At 37.4% G+C, this 26,070-nt stretch overlaps 1 protein-coding gene and 1 long non-coding RNA gene across 8 annotated transcripts; both read right to left on the bottom strand.

Moving 5' to 3' along the window:
* Window positions 1-1,720: 1,720 nt before the first annotated feature.
* On the bottom strand, window positions 1,721-2,953 carry LOC126410484 (uncharacterized). Its single transcript, XR_007574544.1, has 3 exons — window positions 2,868-2,953; window positions 2,506-2,610; window positions 1,721-2,068 (listed from the first exon to the last, which is right to left on the bottom strand). It is a non-coding gene; the product is annotated as an uncharacterized LOC126410484 (long non-coding RNA).
* An 8,662-nt stretch (window positions 2,954-11,615) lies between these two features.
* On the bottom strand, window positions 11,616-18,409 carry LOC116262586 (E3 ubiquitin-protein ligase SINAT2). 7 transcript variants are annotated; one of them, XM_050080221.1, is made up of 8 exons: window positions 17,678-18,409; window positions 15,618-15,698; window positions 15,412-15,522; window positions 15,243-15,314; window positions 14,977-15,160; window positions 14,555-14,876; window positions 13,513-13,899; window positions 11,616-12,406 (listed from the first exon to the last, which is right to left on the bottom strand). In XM_050080221.1, exons 6-8 carry the CDS (start codon window positions 14,768-14,770, stop codon window positions 12,086-12,088), a joined length of 924 nt encoding a protein of 307 aa, XP_049936178.1. In that variant the 5' UTR covers window positions 14,771-14,876; window positions 14,977-15,160; window positions 15,243-15,314; window positions 15,412-15,522; window positions 15,618-15,698; window positions 17,678-18,409; the 3' UTR covers window positions 11,616-12,085. The 7 variants fall into 7 exon arrangements, with proteins under 7 accessions (XP_049936178.1, XP_049936180.1, XP_031497925.1 ...); XM_050080223.1 differs by having other exon boundaries at window positions 14,977-15,153; XM_031642065.2 differs by having other exon boundaries at window positions 15,243-15,522.
* Window positions 18,410-26,070: the final 7,661 nt, after the last annotated feature.

Here is a 26,070-nt window from a genome sequence, read left to right as displayed (position 1 = left end):
GCAACACCTTTTACCTCATGGGGGTGCTTAGTTGTTGGTGAAGAAAGTCATACAACTGTCAGTGTTTGATTACTCCGGATTTCAAATCTACGTGGATACGATGCCGACATGCTTTTGCTAATGTGACAAAAGATTCATGGTAAAATTCTTACTTTATTTTTTTGCATTAAAAAAAAAGGACCGATTTAAGATCGAGGGAAAGGTCGAACCTGGTTTTCAAATCCTGAGAGTCTCAAATCTGTGGCCATCAGATGCCCCCTTAATCTTTTGTGTTTTGACACGTTGCATCGTGTTTGAATGGAAATGATAGGTTTGGAAACGGCTGCTCCACCACTTAAACAAAGTCTTTAGAGCTTCTAGTTAGTGGTAACCCAAAACTCATTTCTCATTAATGGGAAACATGTTTGCAGCACAATATGAAGGTCAGGCCTTGTTGTGAGTTGTAAAATGTAATCTATAATATGTGGGTAATGGATCTGATTTGGCAAAAGATCTATACTAAAGTACATGGTTTAAGAAATTAAGAACTTACCTATAATTCACACTTATAACGAGATTATCATATGGAGAGGAGGTCTAAATTCATGAGGCTCAAACCCTAAGGATCTAAGAACAAATTAATTGATAAAGAACCAAATGCCCTCTTGAAGTGTAAGAGGATTGATTCATCTTCGAGATATGGATTTTTTGGTTATTTAGTCTTTGGAGAATGTTGAATGTTTGGATCTAAATCCACCCGTCCTTGAAACATGTGTTCTAAGGAGAAAAGGGTTCTTGTCCATGTGAACAACTTGTTAGTTTGCGTTTGTTTCCTTATAACAAGACACACAATAAAACGTATAAAAGCATATGAACTAATAAAAATAATCTCCCTTTCTCTCTCTACACATAGGAATGACCTACAATTCATATGCAAAAAATATTTGATAAAACGTCTAAAAAGGATACAAGCCAACAAAAATATTCTCTCTTTATATAGTTCTCTCCGCACATGAGAAACTTAAAATAAACGTGATAAAAAAAAATCAAATAAAATATATACGAAACATGCAATCGAATAAAATATTCTCACTTTCTTTTTCTCTCCCTCTAGAAACCAGAAATTGCACGATCAACATGTCAGAGAAAATACCCATTTCTTCTTTAAGAAATAAGACATCTGAAACATGTTATTTTCAGAAACAGTGAAGCTATTGCACCACATACAAATCTCCAAAAAACATAGGATCAACGCGATCAAGAAGAATATGCAATTTGATTGTCAAGAACACTTCAAGATCACCTGTCTTTTTTCCTCTTCAGCAGAAGGTAGTGGAAGAAGCATCAGACACTATCTTCAGCAAACTTTTCGCATTTCATACAAAGATCAAGCAGTTGCATACTTGAAAATTGCAGATAGAACAATTCATGAGCATACCCAAGCATATTAAGAGTTGGGTTTTCTTTACAGATATATAGTTACGCTTCACCAAACTCCTCTGGTTTGAACATTCTCCCTTACATACCACTAACTACTAAGAACTTTTATGCCAATATTAGTGTAGGCGAGCTCTCAATAGCGCTGCTCTCTGCAACACAACTAGGACTACACTTGGATTCCATTGGGGATCTAAAGCTGTGCATTGATTGAACCTTTTCAAAGGAGAGACTTCTCTTCTTCAGAGCAAGCTTCATAGTTTCGGATTTAGTAAAAGATAAATAATCCAAAGAATGAGGTGAAGTTAGAAAGAGTATCAAACAATGGAGAAAGAAGTTTTCCATATATACAGGGAAGATTCTTGAATGCTGTGAGGTTCACAATCTTAGCAGCTGCAACAAACCATCTACAGTGAAGATGAATGCTTGAGGGTAGAAACTAGAAAACAAGACATGCAGGTGTTCACATTCTGTACCGAGGAATCCTTGGAGATGAGCCCCTGATCTGTGGAATGTTGACGTCCCTGTTTATATCAAAGAAACAGTAAAAAGAGGCTTTTAGGCATCTGGAACACCAATCAGCAATCACGTTTTACTAGGCTTTGATGCCCACATCACGAACAGGCACAAGATAACATCTACGTTTACAGACCTGCGATGATGTGATTATCACCGTGTTAGGAGCTTATTTGACCAATCAACCCACGATCTCACCAGTTCAGCTTGAATTATACAGTAAAATTTACTGTCATAAGAAAAACTAAAGAGGCTGTTTACATGATCGTCCAAAATCTCAAACAAAATAAGAATAGCTTGAATTAAGTTTGTAGCCATGAATCCATGAGATCATTAAATCAAAGCCTTCAAATTTAAGGTCAAGAATCCATCGTTCCACAAGCTAAGACAGGAGAGCGTACATGGCTCTATGCTATTGACATTGAGCATTCTGACAAACCCTTGGGTGTGCATCAATACAATTAAAGAAGAAAACCCATATTTTATTTCAGCGACCCCTCTTCCATCGATCTTAGAAAAAAGGCATAGATATGATTGTATATGATTGACGAAGAAGAAGAAGAAGATGCATACCAGTGTCTCTGGCATTCCATACATCACCGAAATGGACGGCTGAAATTGCAAATTCCTTCAACATCTAATCTGACAGTCTATGTGACCAATTCACCATTACAAAATCTGCTCAACAAAAGGCGGTTTCAGTATTCAATCAACTCAAAAAAAAAAAGGATTTCACGCAGTATTCTGGCATCTGTCATCCATTTCTTAACCATCTAATTTGCTAAGTGCTAACATTCTTCATTTTTTCATGAGCTTGAAAAATATTTTCCAATCAGGACCAAACAAAAAGATTATCAATGTTATGTATCCCGAGATGATAAATCGTAACTACCAATATGATTCAATCACAAAATTCAGGAATATTAAGGCCATACTTAAAATTGGTAGCAGCAAGTCTTAGAAGTGGGTCCTAAATGAAAGCTTTTCTTCTTTTGAAACTACACACAAGCCAACCAAAAACAACAATATCTTCTCGTAAAGATGATAAACAAATGCTTTGCTTATTCTCTACTCCTTCCTTTTATTCTCTTTTATTCACCCAAAAAACACATTATGCTTCATTGCCTAAACATAGCATAGGGCACACAAGAAAGGAACGTAGCAAGTGTCAAATCCAAAGAAAGTATATACCTTGAAATAACGCTAAAATGCTTATAATATGTTGCTTTTAATCTTCATAATGCTAATGATAGAACCACCGCATGGGCATAATGAAAAGATCACATCAAGAATTCCACATCACTGATTTACCTTAGGGTTCATAATAGACGTTGCCGATCACATCAAGAATCCCAACATCGCTGATTCATAATACGCATTGTTCCATGAACCCAACCATTTGGGGTTTGATACAGCAGCAACTTGTCAAGAAAAAGACGACGAATGTCAGTTTTGGCGTGCCAGGCAGGGGTGGGTCAAGGAAAGACTTGGACGTTATCTTGAACTCATTCTATGGAACAGTACTCTAGTGCAATAATTGAGCGAAGAATCAAATTTAGCGCCACAAATATAAATGGTATATTCAAAAATATTAGACGAATTATTATGATTTTTTTTGGCAAAGATTTGGATTGAGTAAAATATTTGTGTGATTATGGTCATCGCGTTACCACAATTATTGTGCCTTGGAGTGTTCCTTTCTTTTTTTTCAATCATAGTAATTCTATAAGGGCATGAAATATTTTTTTTTTTCTTTTTCAAGTTGCTCCCAAGAACATAAGGATTTTTTTTTTCAAACATGGGACATTTTGTTTGGAGAAATTCCAAATCCAAAAAGAGATACCTAACATGACAGTGGTGATATTAATCAGTGATTTCCATTCAGATTCAAGCTCCCAATATATGATATTTTTCATAAGAAACTCATGTTTATATTGTTATAAAATATTGTTCATTTTTACCCATTTTACTATATATTAATGGGGGCTTGTATGATAATGCCGCAGTAATATTATAATGAAAGGGATATCTATATGATTGCATCATGAAGTGTCGTGTTATAAGATATGGTTCCATTATTTTAGAATAATAGCCAAGTTGGAGTTTAGACTCAAATAAAAAGTTACTTGTATTCGCATGAATCATACATGCTGATAAAGAAGATGATGATAAACATGTTGAGAAATTCACGGCACCAAAAGTTGGTGTAGTTAGTTGCTAACCGCACAATTTATATGATATGAGGTCATATTCATGGCCAACATGATTCATTATCAAGGAAGCAACGATGGGATGTTAGCGTTGGTGATTCTCCATCGATTACCATTATTGGTCCACCCGCAATCTTATCTTTTCTTTATATTTCTTTTTACCTAAGAAGAACAGTTCATGAACCGGACTACAGGTGTAGGAACTCTGTGGGCAACTGCCTACACAATGCCCAAAAAGTGCTTACATATAGATATTTCAAGGTAATTTTTTTTATTTACATATTGATGCTTTTAAAAAATTTAAATTCTAATTAGCACCCTTTAGCCAGAATTTTTTGAGTTCATCCCTGGAGCCTGCCTTAACAAGTCAATTGTCGGCCATCTTTTAATTTAATATTAACAAGGACTCTTTGATTTGGTTAGACAATATGTGGTTGGTAAACAAGGATCGGTTTTTTAGTAAGGTACAGAATGTATTGTCAAATATTCAATATGATTCCACAAGATTTATTTTCGTTCAAGTAACAAATTATAACAAATTAGAAGGATCTTCTGACCAATCCAGAGAGGGAATTTTGTTTCCATTAGTAATGAGAATTTGGAATATCATGCATTGATCAATGAAACACAGATTCCACAACTAAAAGAAAGATTGATTCTTTGGGATCCTTCCTCTTTTCAAACAGAACAAACAAAGATAGAATCAAATCGGGCCACCATCTAAAAAAATTAGGTTATATTTGTTTACTAAAGGGGATAAGAAAGCGTAGCTGGTTGAGCTAGGGGCCTGTACTAAGGCAGGTCTCTAGTTCGATTCCCGTGGGCGTTATGTTCCTGTGTCTTAAGGCGGTAGGGCGCGGCATCTAAGATGAAGGGTGCACCGTTGCTATCGCCGACACCGACGCAGCTCAGGACCCCGGAGGCAGGGGGAATGGGGGGGCCTTCGGGCCTTTTTCGGGCGGTGGGATTAATACCCCTTGCTCACCCGGAAATGGGATAAGAAATCAACGGTAGGAAGCCTCATTTCTCAGAACGTGGTGTAAAATTAAGTGAGAATCTTATATTTGAGCATCTTGAATTGGCTAATGACTTCGCTTGTGTGATTATCTTTTATGAGAAGCATCTATTATAATCTTTCAAAATTTTCAACGTAGATAAAAATAAATTATAAACATAATATGTACATGCAATGCATTAAGTTACATGAAAATACACATAAATAAGCTGGCATCTATGAGTCGAGCCAAGATAAGCACCTTGTCGGTGTAGAGCTCATATGCTTTTAAGGAGCGGTATGGGTGCGCACCGGACCGAGTGCCAACAGGTACCTGATACATGGCCCGAGCATGGGCCCTAAATACGGGCACTGGGTTGGCTGATAAGATATTAAAACAGGTCAGTCAGAGTTGGCTAGAGTTGGTCCCATGACTTATGGGCATCTGGCCTGGGTTGAAGGGAGTCGGGCTGGGTTATGGCCCAGCTTGAGCTTGACTTCTAATCAGGCTGGGCGGGCCGATGCGCAGCTTTACTGGTAACAAGCTGTTCAATTCTGGTTGTTAGTGGGAAATTAATCTTGCTTCTTTGGATAAAAAACACCTAATTTTTTCTTAGTTTGAATCTTTTTCTTGATCTTTAAAAATTTCTATGGATGATTATTTGTTCCTCTCTGTAGAACCTGCATGTGAAAGAATATTAAAAGAGCCAAAAATTTCCACCCAACAAAGCCGTCATCTATCTGACTAAAGGATTAGTATGAAGAAGCCTAAGGCCCCAGCGTTTGACAGCGCAAAAAAGTGGCCTACAAGTCAAAATTCTCACGCTGCATGGAAGAGTTCAGAAATAACAAGGGCAGAAATGACCTTTATCTCCAATATTCACCAAGATTCCCCCAAAAAAAAAAAAAATTAAGGCTTTCGAACTTGAAGACAAGGAACTTTAAGGATGGGCATTGGCCGGGCTCGGGCGAGAGTCAAGCAAGGTATTGGGTACCCGGTGGCAGCCTGGCCCGGTGCCCAGGCTTATCTCTATGCTCTGGACTCTCTTCAACTTTGGACCTCCTGTGGAATAGATAATCATACTTTAATATAAACATAATGCAACTCTTCAAAATGTTTCTAACAAATTGTGGATATTTCTTGCCCATAACAAACTTTCTAATATATATATATATATATATATATATATATATATATATATATATATATATATAGGCGTCTTTGTAAAGTAAGGATCTTAAATTCATAACATGGTTTTGCTGTTCTAGCAAGATATTCAAACTAAAATCTATGGTCGATCAAACTAGGAATAAAATCAATTGCGATATGTGGTTTGAATATCTTTGTGACGCAAAACTGCTTAGGACTATAGGTGCATAAAACCAATTTGAAAAATTGATTTCTAGTCCACATACTATCAAAAGAAACTGTCCATTATTAACATCGAATGCATGGGTGGCTAGATTGAGAAACCAATGTGTGGTAGTTATTCCCGAGGGGGCTGGCACAACAGCAGAGTGTGGCTGGTAGCTGACAGTCTTTGTTTTGAATTCTCGAGGCTCCAATTTTTTGTCGTGTAATAAGGGGGTACTGATATGTAAGCTGAAGCATATTGGGACACTTAGTATAGGCCCAGACCCTTCTTGTTGTTGTGCAGTAGGATAAAATACTAATTTTGCTCACTCGAGATGTGATAGAATCATATATCTTTGTAAGTGGGACTCTCTTCTTTGCTTTGTAGGGTCAATTTTAGATGCATAGATTGAGTTAATGTGATTCAAACTCTATTATCAACTTGGGTTGTTTTTCCTTGCATAAGAACACAAGTCAAGCAGGAATTGGTGTCCTATCCTGAGCTCAATTATGCTTGGTCAATATATATTTCACTGTCTGGTTTTTGTCCTTAACCTAACTTGCCCGCAACACACCCATATATACATATGCAGTTCTACATTATCGTAGCTAAAATTGTAATATCAATGAACGCCGTCCCGATCTTCCAACCACTTGAAGTTGAAGTCCTAAGCATGGAGCTTTTAAAATCATAAAAAAAAAATTATTCAAATTTACTCGAGCTTACATGAGCCAAGCCCAGTGGCAGAGCAAAAAATTTCTGGCTAAGGGGCACTAAGAGTTTAAATCTTAAACTTTGAGGGACATCCATATGCAAATAACAAGAAGTGTAAGTAGTTATTAATATATAACCTATGTCACCTGAATGCGGGGTACCGGTGCCGGTGCCGGTGCCGGTGCGGGTGCGGCACATCTCAAAAAAATTAGGTGCGGCGGTGCGGTGAAGATATTTTATTAATATTAATATTATTATTATTAATTTTTCGTAGAAATTGAATAACACAATTAAAATTATACATTTTTATGATAGTGGGAAAAAATCAAAAAAGAAATGTTTGAAAAAAAAGGCAAACAGATCGTTTTATGAAAGCCACCATTTTTTAGTCCTGTATCGTTTCTTTTGAAAGAGAAAAGAGAACATATAATATATCTATAGATGTATTAAATTAGATGCAATGGCAGATGGGAATTTGATTTTGTGGATTTTTAATTTGGTTTCATCCCGAAATCAGATCCAGATCCAAACCATACACGCAGTTGAACTTGGTTTGGATTTGGTTTCGACTCGGAACTTGATCCAACTCCCCTAAGTGCGGTTTGGGTGCGCCTCATCGTCGGGTGCGGATTGGGTGTGCACCTAGAGTGCACCCGAACCCGCACCCGCAACGCGTCGGGTGCGGATTGGGTGTGCACCTAGAGTGCACCCGAACCCGCACCCGCAACGCGTCGGTGCGGGTGCGAGCTCCTGGGAAACACACCCAGGTGACTAAGTATATAACTAATACAGTTCTTGTGGGCTGGTGTGGATAATTGCTCCACCACTGGTCAAGCGAAAGCTCGATTAAGCTCAATAGAGCCAAGGGCGGAGCCAAAAAGAGAGGCTGGTAGGGGTCATGTCGCTCTCTAAGATTTTAAAATAAAAATTTACTAATATATATATATATATATATATATATTTCTGGTCGCCAGTGACGGCAGAAGGGTTAATCTCCGTTACAATTCGGCTTGTTTGTACTGCTAGAGACAAGGGATGTATGAAATTGGGTTAGAGAGAAGGAGAACTGATGTGGGTTTGGTCCAGTGGTGGAGCTATCTGGTGGCTGGTGTGGATTCATTTGATTGTTTATATATATATCTGGCCGCAGTGGCGGCAGCCATGTCTTTCCACTTAAATCTCGGATCTGAGGATTCAAACCCCACCCAGAAAACTATGGGAGAACAGTTAATCCAACTAAAAGCCCAATCCCTATCAACACCATTTTTCTTCTTTGTTGAGATGTGTTAGAATTAATTAAAAAATGAGATCCATGTATGCTGATTTAAACAATGACATTAACCTAAGTCAAACCTACTTGGATTTAGATCTCAAGTATTGGATATTGGATCACAAGTACTATATTTTGGGTCTTGGATTTTGGAACTTGGACATCAGATTTTGGATCTCAAATCTTAGATTTTAGATCTTGGATTTTAGACTTTGGATTTTGAATCAGATTTCACATACGAGCCTCAAATCATAAATCTTGGATGATGGATTATTGATTATGGATTTCGGACCCCAGATTTCAGATCTTGGATCTTAAATATCAGATCTTTGATCTTGGATTCCATTTCAAAGCAAATGAGTATGTGATCCTAAACCTAGGATCGATCCCCACATGATCAAACCCAAAAACATTATTTTAAACTTTGTAATCATGAAATTTGGATTTATCTTTACAGAAATTGGATCTTCAAAGATCCAATCATATATATAAGATCAAATTTAATGGATCTTTGACCTTGCATTTTGGTTCTTAAGTCTCAATCACGGAAATGATATTTTGACTTCTACAAACATCTGTTATTTCAAATTTCAGGCAAAGATTATGTAAAACTTCTCATATCATGATTATAAGTCCTAGATTCAGATCCAATTTTTTCCTAATAGGTCTATGCCCTACATCCTAGTCCTAGTAGAGACTGAACTCTAGGTCTACAGGACTTAGTTTTTGCATGCATTGTATTGGATTTAGGATATCGATTTACATTGATATATGATGATCCAAACATGAGCAGACATCAAAATTTAATTATTTTTATTCATCAGTCTACTTTTGAGATCTATTCAGATTTTAAAACATACACGATTTCAAAACTAGGGCATGTTTGTTTCCTTAGGTTTTGGATAGCATTTAGACTTACTCAATAGAACACTTTAGTCTAGTCTTTGGTCTGACTACCACTAGTAAAGGTCCTAGGAATGGAATGGTCATACCTCCTACCAACAAGTGAGGTCCCGTCTCTCGAAATCCCAAACAAATGGAGGTGAGTATATGTAATGATATCTCATTTATTACAATCTGCATGTAAGGTTGAAAAATTTTACGTGTAAACTAAATACCCAAACACTAATAGAACAAGGTTTCGCAAAGTAAATAAATATGATAATCCAAAACCATGTCAAAACAAAGTCAAAGCTCATAACAACCATACAAATATTTCAAGGTTCAAAGACACACTTGAGTCATAACTCATTCCACTAGACATGGATGCAGAACCCTCATGACTTATAAAACAACTACACTGATAATTCATCAAGCATTTGTCATGATCGTTATCATGAGTATCTGCAAAAAGCCTTATCGGCACAATACACATGCAGAACATAATGTAACTTCACCAAAGAAATCAATTATATCAAGGGTAACTGACAGCGAAGTCTTATGTGATATCTCAGATCACTATTGTAGCAGTAGGGTCAAACCACTCAGCATCACCGAAATGGTAAACTTGCCCCTCTAGGTATCTAGGTCGAGGGACAGAGAGATGCCTTTCTCTCCAAACAAAACAAAACAGAAACGTAATAGAACCATGGGCTTTTGTGCCACTCGGAAGCTACGGGTAGGCTAGTGCAGACAAAAGGAATGAGTGACTAAAGAAGCTCATGCCATACCAGGACCTTCGGAGACAAACCCAACCACCCAACTTGGTTTGCACTGACATATGCCACAGCTTAAAGCAACGCCAATGATTTTTACATGTATCTACTTCCACAAAAGCCAACTTCTAGTAGTAATCTTTAGTACAAAACCTGGGTACAATTCCCAAGGCACATCATAGTTTACCAAATGGGTAGTCCCGCATTCAACCACAAAAACCTTTATTTATTTATTTATGATAATTTGGACAGCTAGAACTAGCGGCAACCTGGCACATAAAGTTGACTTTTGGCAAAGATTGAGGAATAATGAGGTAAATGGAGCACTTAGCCTGCTATGGTGGGAGTCGGGTTGCTCTCTAAAACCACTGTAATAGGCTGCTGCTCTCCCATGCAAATGTACTTATCCGGAAGAAAATTACTGACATCAATTAACAAAAAATATCAAGACCTGATTGTATTACTTTCTGAAAATATCTGGAGAAATATGCACAAGTTTTAACATAATAACGAGAAACATGTCCATGCTTGACCAGATTGTAGTTGGCCATTTACATCAAGAAGTACTTGAATGAAAACCTTTTCATACTTGAGTATGTTTTTCTTACATAAAGTTTTCAATTTATAAATAATGTCTACTGAACAATGAAAAGGGACATTAATTCCTCCAATGTAATATTGTTGTCTTTTTGGATGTTCCACGCTAATTATAATACTATTTTTCAGGTTGTCAACATGCGAGACATTTAATATTGCTCGTATGACGCCCCCTAGATGTTCCAAATATTTATTATCCAAATTTACTTTTTGAAGAAACCATAACATCTCCTTTTAAAAATTGTGAAACTTATAGCAAAATATAAAACGTCCATGGCTAAATATAAAATGAATTGGGTCCGTCTGAATCAGCATATTTGTTTGTCAGCTTAATACTAATTTAACTTAATTAAAAATAAAGAATGTTTTCACGTTAGTTTAGCCTTCTTTTCATGAGCGGATGGAATTTGGTGTATAGGCAATATTAACATTGTTATATCTAGTATAATCGAATATATCAATAATCAAACGCCAATTTGTAAAGAAGAGGTTAATTCTATTTATGAGCCTATCTTTTAGCAAGAGTTTGAAACAAAGAACTATTTCCACAATTTCTCGAATAAAAGCCACGCTTTTCATAATAGGTTGTCATATAAGGGCCTGAAGGACACTTTTGTAAACCTAAATAACCAAGAAAAAAAGAAAGAAAGAAAGAAAAGCCAACTAAATTGATGAGTATGCAACTTGGTCATAAAGGGTAACGATGAAAATGGTGCAGCTGATTTTTTACGCTTAAGTTCATGGAATTTCACTTCAGGTCCTCATTTGACAGTTTCCATAAAAAGTAAAAGGAAGAGGTTAGATGTGCTGGAGGCACATCTGCAGCCCCCACTTCTTACACCAGGCGATCAGAAGGTAATTTTCTTTAAAACATACAAAAGACACCTCTAAAACGAAAATTTCACTATTCTTATTTTCATCCAATTGTTTCAGGACTTTCTGCTTTGTTCCAGCCACATGTAAGTTTTTACTTTTCCAAAGATCCAATCAGCACATGATTAATCCAAGATCCAGCGCCTTGTTGAGATGCATCACTGAAAAGACACGGGCCAATTTGGTCCAGGAAACAGGGCCAAAAGATCATCGGCCTAAAAGAAGGGAAATATACATCGAACGAAGCTGAATAAAGGCTCATATCGACCATTATTTTGCAATATCAATTTGGTGAAGCACCTACTCAGATGATAGAGTTTCAGTCTTGAACTAGAAACTATCAATAGATCAACTTACAGGTCGTCATATATATATATATATACATATATATATATACATATATATATATGATGTGTTCATGCTCCTACTGAGATGCAAAAGAAAGATCTTTCTTCGTTTCCGAGCCGAAAGAATAAGCCGTACCTTCAATGCTCTTTCCAAATGCGTCCAGTCACTCTCAGCTTCAATTCCTGCCTGTCACCACCTGAGAAAAATAGTGCCATGTTTCTCTGGATGATCAACCCATCCAGGCTGTCACGAACTTTCCGGTGGCTATCACGGATACTTCTAGGCACACCTTGCCATGTTAGTTTCCGTCCATTTGCTCCAACTTCTAGACTGTAACTGAAGTTTTTTGCCTCATTGTCATCACCCATGAAACGAAGAAACGCCATGTATACTGGTGCAGTTCCAAGCTGAAAAGCTTCAAAGTGCAAGCAGAATTGCTTGCCGAAACAATTGAATACCTGAGACAATAGGTCAAGATACTGAGCGATTTGATCAACAAACCGGTTTGAAGAGTATTATTTATTTCATTTAGATTATGCTACACAATTTAGTCCATTAATTAAAAAATGAGCTATAATCTTCTTCAGAAACATAGCTACTTTTTTCACTTAATTTACTGGTACCTGCATCAAAAAAAAAATAGCACACTTAAATTTAGTTCATGCTATATATATATACACTTGAGATAGTAACTGAGTCTATTTCAAAGGTCTCATGAACCTCTTTCTTCTTTTCACCCTTCCACTTCTTCCTCTTCTTTCTTTCCTTCATTCAGTCGAGAACAGTCGGTCATGATCGGCATAGCCGCGAAGATCTTCATAATTAACCTACCTCGACATGGCTACACTCAATATGGCTCAGGGCTCCCCATCTAAACCAATGACATCCCAAATTTTCATCTCAAACAGCAAAAAGAGAAATTACTGGCGCAGATTCATGAAGGTCCTTCTAGACTTTAGATGAAAATGATCTCCTTATAAGAGACTCAATACACTAGCTTCGTTGTTGCTAATTGCATTGCCATCTGCATTGCACTACAGGAAGTAATGTTCAATATATAATATCATAAAAAATGGTCCATTGTAGGCATTTAGTTGAGGTCCCCTTTAAAGATAAAAATTATATGCAGTTTGCTACTTGTAAACCAGTTTATTGAGATTACCGTCATCAACTACTGTTTCGTATTTCCAATAGATCAGTAACTTATCCTTTCAGAATCTTTTATCAACATGGAGGATACCTAAGAGAAACCAATTCCTCAGCATCCTAACAAAATTATGCGCAGAACATGCTCAATATCAAACATGAAAGGCATTAACCCTGAAATGATAAGTTACAGACTATCTATTGCAAAAGCAAAAGATTAATTGATAGTTATAATCATAATAGCTGGTTTACAAGTAGCAAACTGCATATACCATTTTATTTTAGAAGGAGACCTCAACTGAATGCCCATAAAATCCAGTAGCATTTGGAAATCCACGACTTCAGAAATATACAAAGGCTAGGGATCAGAAATAAGCATACAAAATTTTCAGTTGCACATAAAAGCAAAAGAACTCACAGTTAGCATCCACGTGGCATTTTCGACCTCTTGTGGATTTGATTTCACATATCTATGGTTAAATGTGCACCCATCATGCATATCAACCTTGTGATCATCTTTAAGATGAGCAACCAGATATGGAATATCACCAGTGACTGAGCATTCTGAGCCAGCATAAGGGCAGCTATATGGGCGAAACCTGCACTGCTGCTCATGCTTTAGCTTGCTATAGTAAGGGAAAATGTCATGGCAACCTAAGTTCTGATATCTGCAAGGTAGTTCCAAGGACTCTGCGACCTTCTCAAGAGCCAGGCACCTTATGTTTCCCAATTCATAACGACAAGTTGGGCAGCAGTTGTGAACTCTCAACTTGCAGTTTGAACACAATGTATGACCATTAGGACACTGCAGAAGGAAAGTGAATAGCAACAAAAAATTTAGATAATTTATGGCCATATAATGGCTTAATTTATGAATCTCATCTCTTCAGCCATGACCAACTACAAAATAAAGTTGCCATATCAAAGATCAAGGTGCGACCAAAAAATACAGAATTATGGGGTGAGAATATCGTATGCATCTGGGATAAGTACCATTTGAGCAAAAATCACAAAATAAAAAAGCTGTCACGAAATTGGTTCGAACTAGCATTCAGCGTAAAAGATAACAAAAGGGATAAATCAATAATTTAGAGATGGGAAATCAAAACAAAATTTACTTCTCAGAGAGTAGGACATTTATTTCTTCAGAATCCTGTGCAGACATATTTTATGACCTTTGGTTCTGAAATAGGAAAACCGTGCCCGGGCATTTTCTTGATAGTTTCCTGAAAGAAATCCTTTGAAGCATTTGTTTTCTAATTATAACTGCTAAGTGAGTCAAACTAAACCAATAAAAGAAAATACAGAATGTTAAATTTCCTTTAACCTATGTTCTTAGTTGGCCAATCAATCTCAGTCTTCTTGTCACATCCATACCACTGGCTTCGTCTGACACTAAAACCAGAAATGTTGCATGCATTCTGGAACAACATGGAACAAAAGAAAATAGTGCACAAAACCTGATGAATTGGAGGGTACATCAAGCTTGTGCAAACGGGGCACTCAAGTAGCTCATGCACGCCATTTGTTGAAGACATGCCCATCTTACTGCCACATGCACTGGATGCTTTTCCTTGTATATTATCAGTTTCTGAAGCTGTGGTCAATACATCATAATCTGCAATTGCAGCATAGTATTCAGGATCTTCTTTGCATATGCCCCCAGTTGGTGCCATGGTTACATCTCTGATCTCCCAATACAAAGCACCCACTATTTCCAAAAGTAAAAAATTTCAGGACGAAGACCTGCTTGCTTCTCACGTGCTTGTCTCTTTAATGTACCTGCAATATAGAAATAGAAAATCACCACTTGATTGACATTTAAAACTTTTTACTAGTTATTTTTATATTCTGGTCAACGATTGCATACACAACCAATTACCTCTGGAACTATGAGGAAATTGCGACCACTTTTAAGATGGTATGCGACATATCATGAAGCATAACAAAGCATCTAAGTTGCTCAAGGACATTTCTTTGGTACCAATAAGAGGTTGATGGTGATCTTCAATGACTGCAGCTTCAACTTGTTCTAACTTTGTAGCATGAAAAGGAATTTCTGCATTCTGACAAAGCATATCCAATTAATTTCAGAAAATTTTAAGCTTAAAGTAATCTACAAAGGTTTATGGTTTCAGCTTAAGGCACCTCCTCACCACTGGATCCTCCAGAGGTACAAATGTTTGTTGAACTTGACAAAAATGTCACTTCGATGAATTACTGGCAGTTATACAAATTCCAAATTCAACAATAACATATCAACAGGAAGGATGACAACTTAATACACCACTTATGAATACAATTCCTTGTCACTCACTCTCAATCTACCAAGCTGACTTCTAGAATGTGATATCAGTAAAAGTGATCTGTAGCTGGCTAGCTTATTATTCTTCCCACTTACACCTGCTTCCAGCTTGACAATCATTAACTATTCATTCAGAATGCACCAGAATCAGTTTGATGGTAATGGTAACAGTGAAAAGGAAATTTATAGACCAAGAGCCATAGGCAGATGATTTTAACCATTTGACTTTCATAGCATGATTTTGTGTTCTCCCTCTTGCTTGTTGCCTTTAGCATTTTCTGATCAAACAACAAAAGACCCTGATACACGGCAAAAACACAAAAATTGAATGGGAAAAGGAAATGGAAGTCTTATACTCTGATCCAAAGCAAAGACCTAAACGAATGAGTCGTAGGAAACCTGAACTTGATCATGTTCATGACTGATAAAGAAGGGTTTCTCGAAAAAACTTATAAAAGGAGCATATCGAATTTCATCATCAGACAATGGCAAAGGACAAAATACTGTATTATTACACTGACTATCTAAGTAAGAAATAAGTATTGGGCTCAGCTTATGACAAAAGATAAAACACCTCTCTCTCTCTTATATATATATATATATATATATATATATATATATATATATATATATATATATATATATATATATATATATATATATATATATATATATATATATATATATATATATATATATATATATATATATATATATATATATATATATATATATATATATATAGTGCTAGACCCATGAGGAACTATCTAGACTATTAATTTACTATATATGGACAGTTGGGAGAAGAAGATGGAAAAAAAGAAGATTATATATATATATATATATATATATATATTTATTTATTTATTTATTTATTCATATTCTAATTAGCCAAGGTAATGTCTGAAAAGCCAAACAACAATAAGTTCATCTACTACTGTTCATTAATGAAAGATCTGCTGATAGTCAAAGCATGCCCTTTGTCTTTTATTGTTACCACTTATCAATTAGGTTGCTACAGAAAAGGTCAAAAACTCCACGTAAGCAGGACTAATAGAATTACTGAAATTACAAATTAGGAGCATTTGTCGTTTTTACATGCTCTCTCCAAATGTTAAATGTACTACATACTTTTCTTTTTCCGTTACATTTAAGCTGGACACTAGGTTGAAGAAAAAAAACAAATTCAAGACAGGTGTGCAATACCAAGTAAAATAAGACCAATGCGACAAAATTCATTTGGGGGTCCTTCCCACAAATCTAAGCATTCATTGACTTGTGTAGTCTGCGGACCAAGCTACTCGACCAATAGGAAACAAAGAACATCGGAGTCTAGTTTTCCAAACTAGAATGAGAGGCGAAGAGATTGAAGAGGTTTGTCCAGCACAAAATGCTTCCTTGCATGAACCACACCAAGTACGATTGACCACCTGGTTGACAACTCTGAGAATAGAAAAAGGAAAATCACAATGGAGTTGCCAAAAGGGAGCACAGACACTATTAAAAAAATCCTTTTGACTTATGAAATAGTAATCGGACTTGCTCAAGAACGACACTGCTCATATACCCAAGCTCAAGCCTTATGTTTAAATAGAGGGAGGAGTGCAACCGGTGAAGAAACAGCGAAGTTAGATGTTTTGCCATTGCACCATCTTATGCATCCATACGTTCAAGCATATGAGAAAATCGGTTAGCACAAAAGTGATGCCTAAAAATTTTGAGGTCCATAGAATGCGTAAATGATTCAAAATCAAGAAGCCATAAAGTCATAAAGAGCGGATTTCATTATGCAGCGGAGTGAAAATTCTCGTACAATGGCATGGCCACAAGGCATTCCTAGGAAATCCTCCATCCTGGGCAGATCGAAGATCATCAATCAGGCTTTACCGTTCAACCTATTGAAACTCATTATGCACCAAGGGGGCAAAGTTTCCTAACGAAAATGAAGTAGAGAAATCAGATCAAGCACAAGAACACAGCGGAAATTTCCGAACAGCTAAAAACAAAATGAGGAGACGAACTTGAGTGAAAGATTTGAGAGGAAAAGGAAAGCAAACAGAAAAAGATGCAAAAGAAGGGGATATAATGAATGGCGTAATCAAGATCACCAAAAGCACGCAAAACAGCGAAAGAGCAACATTTCTCTAATTCAAAGACTCTACCACTCGTCTTTGCTTTACATCTGAAAAGTAAAAAAATTGGAAGTTTTTTTTTTAATGAAAAAATGGAAGGAACTAAAAGTTAGAACAAAGCATATCTCTTCCACTCCATCTTGTACCTCTTTAACACGAAGAAGACAATGTCAGGCCACGTTTGCGCTCTTTCTCTCTTTCTCTGTTTCTCTAACGAGTTGCAGAAATTGAGAGCGGCCTGAGAAGACTCTCTTACCCAGAAAGGAATGCAGGGAGGCCAATAACATAAAATGAACTGGCTTAGGGGGAAGCAGATGGACCTTCCCCCCTATCTTTCCCTTGAAAGAGAAGATGGCAACAAAATCTTCCCAAGGTTTTCTTTTAAGAGGTCATGGTAGTGGGTACTCTCTCCCTTCGCTCCTGCCCCTACATCCTGCAATTTTTTCTTCCACGGCATTGAAACTGAAGTCGCCGCGTTTCACCCGACTCCAAAATAGTCCCCTATTATTTATTGCAACGACTTTTCAGGCTTCTACTCCATGCAGTTCCCAACACCACTCGTCTCCATATTTTAATCCTCCCTGTGGTAGCAGAACCGAGACGATGAGACACTGATGCTAGATTCTCGGTAAGTACCCACGATGTTCGCATCCAAAGTGTTATTCTACATCCAAGAGGAGAGAAAAGGCATTTTCAAAGCCAAAAGACCGTTGGCTTTTTGACACACATCAAGGGTCGATCTCTCGAGTCTTGCCGTTGCACGCCTTCCCAAGCCGCCTGTAAATTTCCTCCATTTCCTAAGCTCACCATTATCCTGGACACGCTGGATTCTCAGGAAGCACCCATGATAAGAACGAAACAAAACAAGATAGTTTGAAGAAAACGTAGGCGTGATAAAGATGAGATTAGGAAGTGGGTCAGGTCTTATAACCTGCCTGGTTGGCCCATCAATTGGCCAAACTTATGTGGATCCAAATCCATATTATCACTAGATCTGTATCAATACAGCCTCCACCAGTAAGATTTAGACAATAAACTGGTTATGTGCACATAACCCATGTATAAAAAATTGTGTATAGGAGTTTGTAATGACTAAAATATCCTTAACTAAATACAAATGAGAGCCATTTTATAAAGATTAAAAAAACGTTATGAAAAAGTTAAAAGTCTAAAAATATTTTTTTTATAAAAAATTATTAAAATATCCAAAACGTTTCTTTTTTTTTCACTCATATTTGTTCCATGCACCATCTGGTACAGACCATGAGAGCCAATGGCAAGAAGGAAAGGAAGGGAAGGAGAGAAAAGTGAGGGAACCTTTCAAACCAATACTGAACATAGGACATTTGATTTGCACTATGCATTTGCAAATTGCCTTTTCCAGACAAGCACGCATCTCAGCTGTCCTACCCTCATTATGCAGATAAAGTTTGATACTTACTCTCATGTTTACTAGGAAGATCTTACAATTAAAGCCAGTCTTTTGTGAAATTTCCGATCATAGAGGAGACTGATCTTGTGAAGAAAAGGAAAACCTATACTTGTTTCAATTTCAAGACCAGGGGTGGAATCAGAAAATTTTGATTAAGAAACACTAGGTATATATAATTTTAAATTTAAGGGCTCTAAAAAAATGACTCAAAAATATCAATATAAAAATAAAAAAAAAAGTTTTGGAGAGTCCATGTGGACAATTGCCCACGTGTAACCTACACCTACCTTGGCAACCAGTCTTTTCTGATACTTGATGAAGTGAAATCAAGTATCTAGACCAAAAGATTGCCATTAGTCAGTCAAGGTTTTGTGTGTGTGTATATATATATATATATATATAAATAACTGTTGGTCTTAAGCGAAATAGATCGCTTACCTTTTAGTGGGCATCCGACTTTTAGCAGAAAAAAAAGGCGAAGAACAGTTCTCAAAATTCTCATAGTTGAAGGCTGTGAAGCTCATCTCACTTAACCAAGTTTCTTACTAAGCTAATTGAAATTGCTTTTGTCCAGCGAGCAAGCATAAAATCTCCGATTAAAATTTGTTTTAAGACCTTTGCTCTCTGATCTACTTTTAACTGTTTTTTTTTTTTCCCTTTTAATGCGGATCGTGATCGATCAAAGTCCTTTTAGAACGTTACGACCGTGAGTCCCCACGCAACCGAGAGCACGGACATTCTCGAGGTCCGACAGAAATTCGCAGATGAATGTCCGCGCCAATAGGTCCGACTGCCCTCGCTCATTTCGTTTTGCAGGCTTCCGGCCCTCCGCAGCACAGCTTCTCTGCTTCCTTTTCTCCTCCTTAGCAGCTCCAGCGTCACCTCCAGTTCGGTCGGATCTTCTCCCCGCCGCAGGAAAGAGCTTCGACAGCAGCAGGTCTGCTCAACCTTTTGTTTCGCAGGCTTACGCCCCTCCGCTGCACGGCTTCTCTGCTCCGTCTTCCCCTCCATAGTACTTCTCAGCAGCTCCAGCATCACCTCCAGTTCGGTTGGATCTTCTCCCCGCCACAGCAAAGAGCTCCGGCAGCAGCAGTTCGCTCCTCCCTTCTCCCCTCCGCGCAGGTGGGCTCTTCCTCTTCTCCCCTCCGGGAATTTCTTTCAGCCCTCCGGCGATTTTGGGCGTTCGCTTTTGGGCGTGCGGTTGTCATTTTTGTTGCTATGAACCCGTGCTCTTCGCTTGACTTGCTCTCTGTCGTTCGTAGGATGTCATTTTTTTTCCTCTCGTTTTTGTTTTCAGAGGTGGGATTGAAGAATACATGGGTTTTGTCACATTCGTTATTGTTTTTTGTCACATTTGTTTCTGTGTTTTGTTGCTCTCGCAAGTGTAGCAGTTTTTCACTTCTTGAATTAAGCTAGTCCTCAACATGAATCATGCTTCAATTTTTACTTCGCCCCTTTGAATGGATCGAACTGTACATACATGAATCAAGCTTGAATTTCCCTACTTGACAAACGCACCGACTCTAGCAGTGGTAGAAGTAGGTCATGTTGATCTCTGGGCTCAGACTGATCACAGGGCCCATCGCTACAGCCATTGGTGTTTCCTCATCTTGGCTGATCGGTAATAATTGATCTTGTTTACATTGTCACATTACGTTGGCTAGTGATGCAGTGGTGTTTCACCATTCAACTGGTTGAGACTGGCCCTTTCCCAGCAGTGCTCGCGAATTGTGTTCTTCACTGGAGATTTTCTGTAGTAAGAAAACTCCACCAGATCACACTGAGGAAATAGCAGAGCCATGTTGTGAACTTTTCTGCTCGCCTCTAGCATGACCAGATAATGAAACAAAATAAAAACAAATAGTGATGAAATTTGGTGTCTCCGGATTAAGCTTTTCCTTCACTATGACCATTGGAAGCAATGATTAGCAAATTGAAGCCAATTCTTTGCTGGTCCATATCACAACAAAGTTGAACAGGCTTGAAATAGCACCTGCCCCTATCATTTCTCATGAACTTTTCTCGTGTATGAGTACTGCCGACAATGTGCTTTACATGTAGCTTGATTGGTTACAGTTTAAATATAATTCACTAAAGTTACTAAAAATAACAATAGTTTCTCTTTTTCTAAATGACCAAGAACTCAATATACAAGGTTGAATGCAAATATGGATACAAAATTCATTCTGACGATGATGGAGACGAAAGGGAAAAAAGAAGGGTGAGTCCACAAGAATAGGTAGCATCTGAACCAACAGTTGTCTCCATATGACAAAAGCACCTGCTCCTTCTCTAAACGGCAGAAAGGATGCAAATTAATTAAGCTCTGATGGATTGCAGCTACATCAGCAGCCAAGATGAGGAAACATAAAAAGCGCTGGTTGAACTTAGCCATTTACAACATGAGCATTAGTGTAATTTCAAACTTTTATATGCACACTTTCCGATACATTTTTATGAACCCCTATATTTGCTTGAGTTGTTTGCATTTTATACCATCTATAACTTTAGACATTGTCCTCCTTTTGGTTACATGTTCAAGCTCTCACTTCAACGACAACTAGAGAGTGGCACACACCAAAAGCGTCAGTTATTTGTGCATGGTCATAGCAAAGAAATAAATAAACTTTCTTACTAAAAGCATCTTATGGGGCATTCATGTTCAACTCACTCGTCTTGTATTTTCATTTGTCCTCTTCATGTAATTGCATAGTCTGCATGTCCCCTCATCTTTCTTTCATCCACTCTATAACATAATTGACTACTTTTTTTACTTGTTAACATGTCCAACCACCCACAACATAATTGACTACCTAATGAATGTATTTTGCCTATGACTCTATTGTCACAGGTTAACTTTTTCAGTTCGTGCGACACGACAAGAACCTATTTGCCGTCAGCCTTCAAACCATCGAAAGGGGCGCAAAGATCGTTTTGGAAGCAAAGTGCATAAAGACATGTGAATAAAGAAAACTCGCAATGTATTAATTTTGGAAAACTTGTACATCACGAGAAAGGTAAGAAATGAGAATAATCTCAACTTGTTTACATAGAAAGGCCGAACCCGCATACAAGGATTCCCATGCCGACTATCCAAAACATAGAATCGCCAAACATGACACTTACACCGGTGGGAGGGTGCTCCCTTACAAGTGAACAAGCGTAAACAAATACTTAACATAAGAAAAGGAAGTACATAGCAAAGGAAAGAACTGTATAAACTCTAGACACATGGGAACACTATAGAACTTGTTTATTGGTTTAGTCTTCAAATGAATTAGTCTTTGGTTTATGACTAGGATTCTGTCGGACCTGACGACTACTTAGGTTGATTTTGTATAATTGGTGAGAACTATATCCATTTGATTGGCACTCTTAATTGTCCATGTCATTGTGCGTATCAAACTTTTCTTCTCAACAATGTTTGCTTCATGCTATCTTACCTTATTCATTTCAATTTTCATGTTATCTTATTTGTAAACTTTTATACATTGAAGTTCCCTTCAATATATTTCAACTATGGGAGATTCAGGGTCTTCCAAAAGGGACTTTGTTGTGGAACGATGCGCAGATGGACTACTTAGTCCAAATTTTAGTTAAACAGCCTAGATTACTGGGTATGAAAGCAAGCAGTGGCCTAAAGTCAAAGGCATACTCTGCCATAGAGAGAAAAATGATTGAGAAGTTTGGGCCAGAGTTCACAAAAAACAAGATAAAAAATAAATTAAAGTATGCAAAGCCAACAATGGATGACTGTAAAGAAATTCTAAAGACTAGTGGGTCTGGGTGGGATCCTATCAACAAGACTATTGATGTGGATCTTGAGGTTTGGGCAGATTATATCAAGGTTAGTAGAACAATGTTCTTCTACCACGAATGTCTGTTAAAGTTCTATATATATTTAACTATATGACATGTTGCAGAAATACCGTGGTAGAAGAAAATACAAGAACGCACATGAACGCTAAGTCTTGGAGGTACTTTGAAGAATGTGTTGGGATATATGGCAATTCACATGCCACAAGCAATGATAACAGTACATGCAATAGCACGTTTATGAAAGATGAAAATGAACACAATGTCAGCACGTTTGGGTTGAACTCTACGTCATTCGGGCTATAATTCGATAACGTACACCTCAACACATTTATGGCCAGTAATCAGAAACACAAGTAAGACTAAGAGAGGAAGAACAAACCTTGACTGTGAGTACTACCAATTGTTGACAAGCCTATTGCATTCCTAAACGTTGATCCTCAGAGGCATGTGTCTTAATTGATCCGTTAATGCTGGAACTAGGTAAGAACTTAATCGTTAATATTGTTAACATCTTTCAAGCAATTTGTATGATTATATTTGTGTTAATCGTTTGGTCTTAGCATAAAGTTGGTCTTCTTCCAGTACTGCTTTGCACAAACAAGCGGTGAAAAACTGATATTTTTTATATTGATGTTGTTACTATGCATACTCAAACTATGGTAGGGGATCAGGCCGACCCGGTCAGATCCGAAGGTTCGGACCAGCCCAGAACATGTGCCCCTAGCCAGGGCCCAAGCCCGACCACCAGGGCATAGGCCGGCTGGACTTGACCTTAATTAAAAAATGAATCAATAAATTTATATATATATATAAAGACAAAATATATTAAACATAATTATATATGTCTAGTCGGGTTGAGGCCAACTCTGTCCAGCTATAGTCAGGTTTGTGCTGGCCCGAGCCTTTATTTGATGGTTCAAGCCCAGCCCGATGCACACTTTTAAATCAAAAATTGGCGACGCTTGGAATCCCCCTTGTATGCCAGTTGACAGCAGTTTGCTAAGAGAAGGTTGTCTGACTGTTTCCCATTGAGTCTACAATGTCTCACAAAAGTGGCCTTGCTCCACCCCTGGATACAACACCTCACTTTCTTACACAATAGTGCCCCTAAGGGGCTGTTTGATGGTTCGGAATCTTGATTCAAGAATGAAAATTCTAAAATCATAACTCCTCGGAATGGAATCAAAATTTCATATTTCAGTTTTCTAATTTCATAAACAAAATACCCTGTTTGTTTAATAATTTCAATTTCTTAAAAAATGAGCATTTTGATTTTAAAATTCTATGATTTTAGATATATCAAATGGCCCCTAAAGGAGAGGGGAACGGGAACGAGAAATGACACTCAGAGTTAGTAAGTAGCTACAACGTCAAATATGAATGCTTCCCCCACTCTTAGTCTGTCCTTAAGACCAAACACTAGAAACACGACAGAAAGAAGATGTCCCACAAGTCTAGACCTTTTCGCTAACTTCCACGGCTCTTTCTGTAAAGCCTTCAATGGACGAACCTAAAATTTTGGAGTATGCAAACCTGCTTTTATCAATTTTCAGGGCCGCCTACTGTTTATAAGTTCAAACTAGACTTGGACGTGTCCCGTGGATATTTGGCACAGCCACTGAAGCCGTTGTCTCTTTGACCGATGTAGCTTATATTATTCGCGGATCAAAAACTTTTGAAGTTCTAAATAGTTGTTAGGAGCAATCGCTTGAGCTTCCACCATGAACCTTCAATCTAATAGTGCTGTTGCATGCATCATTGATTACTTATTAATGTGGCACCATTTCCTTTACATGCAAAGTTTGCGTTTCACATGTAGACTATCGACTGGGGAAAACTTGTATTTGTCTCCATTATATCATGTGGGATAACTTTGAGAGATGGATCCCAACTTGTTACTACGAATCTAATTGTTTCTGGCACATCAACCATGGGTTAATCTGACAAGGACTAGACCGTACTGTTGATCTAATATCTAGTGTTGAATATCAATCTATCCTAAATGCATTAAAGCAAACGTGTCTTAGTTTTAGAAATGTTCAATTCAAAATCAGAAATTAGAGTTTATGAACAGAAAAGCTTTGAGAGAGACATAGTCAATTCCCTTATTTGTCATAGATCTATGCACATATACTATCATGTATGATGCATGTGCCTAGGACCTAAATGCTCAAGACCTTAGGTTTCTAGGGTTTAGTCGAGGGGATCAAGGACCAGAATTCTTACTTAGTTAAGGGATTTGAGATGTGATTTTAAGGTGATACCAATACCCAATTTTATGGAATTCTTAGTTAGTTCAGGGATTTGGGATGTGATTTGAAGGTGATACTAAGTTCCAATTTTATGATCCAAAGCTGAATGAGATCTGACATTATGACCAAAGGATGGTTTAAGATCCAAATTGCATTCACATGATTAATAGACCAATAGTCTGGCCAAGTTTTGACTAAGTTCCAAGATCACAGATTGAAGATACAGATTGAATGAGAAAGGTCCAGTATCATAATCTGAATACCATGCATGGTCTTTGTGATCCAAATATCATAAGATCCAAGATAGATTATGATATGGATATTCTAGGGTCCAATACTATCATGATCCAAGTTTGAGCTCCAAGCATCATTAAGATCCCATACCATCATGGTCTAACTTGTAAGTCATTAATGATAGCATCATGACTTGAGTTCTTAAGATCCAAATCTATTGTGATGCAGTGTTTTGGATCCAAATTTGGCATGATCCTTTGATTTCCTACCGTTTATGAATGAGTAGATGATCTCAATATCTGATCTTCATCAATACCGAAGTTAGGATTTTATGGGTGGCCAACTAGGGTTTTAGTTATGGGGTTAAGGACTTATTTGACAATTTGAAGCCACTCTGGATTAGGCCTTAGTATGATATTTATAGGTCAACCTAGGGCTAATTCTTGATCATGAATGTTCCTAGGATTTTCAAAAAATGGTTTTAAAAAATTTGACTTTTGGAAGTCGTTTTGAAAGACATGATTTGTAAAGTATACTTTACCATAATTCAAGTTAAGTTATGGATTTCTTGTGTCCATACTACTATCAAAGGCACAAGCACAATCCTAATCCTATCTAACTTCATGTTCATACACATTAAGTTTGTAATAACTCCATATACACAAAGTCCGCACCACAATCCATGCACAAAGTTTGCAGGTCCATATATTTGAAGTACTCATTTGGCTGTGTTAAACAAGTTGCATTACACATATCAAGTTGACATGCATTAAGAGTTAGATGTTGCCTCGTTAAGTACAAA

Source organism: Nymphaea colorata, chromosome 10 (genome assembly GCF_008831285.2).
Source record: "Nymphaea colorata isolate Beijing-Zhang1983 chromosome 10, ASM883128v2, whole genome shotgun sequence".
NCBI lineage: Eukaryota > Viridiplantae > Streptophyta > Magnoliopsida > Nymphaeales > Nymphaeaceae > Nymphaea > Nymphaea colorata.
The sequence above is the reverse complement of the archived record's forward strand: the minus strand, read 5'-3'. Positions and strand labels throughout refer to the sequence as shown.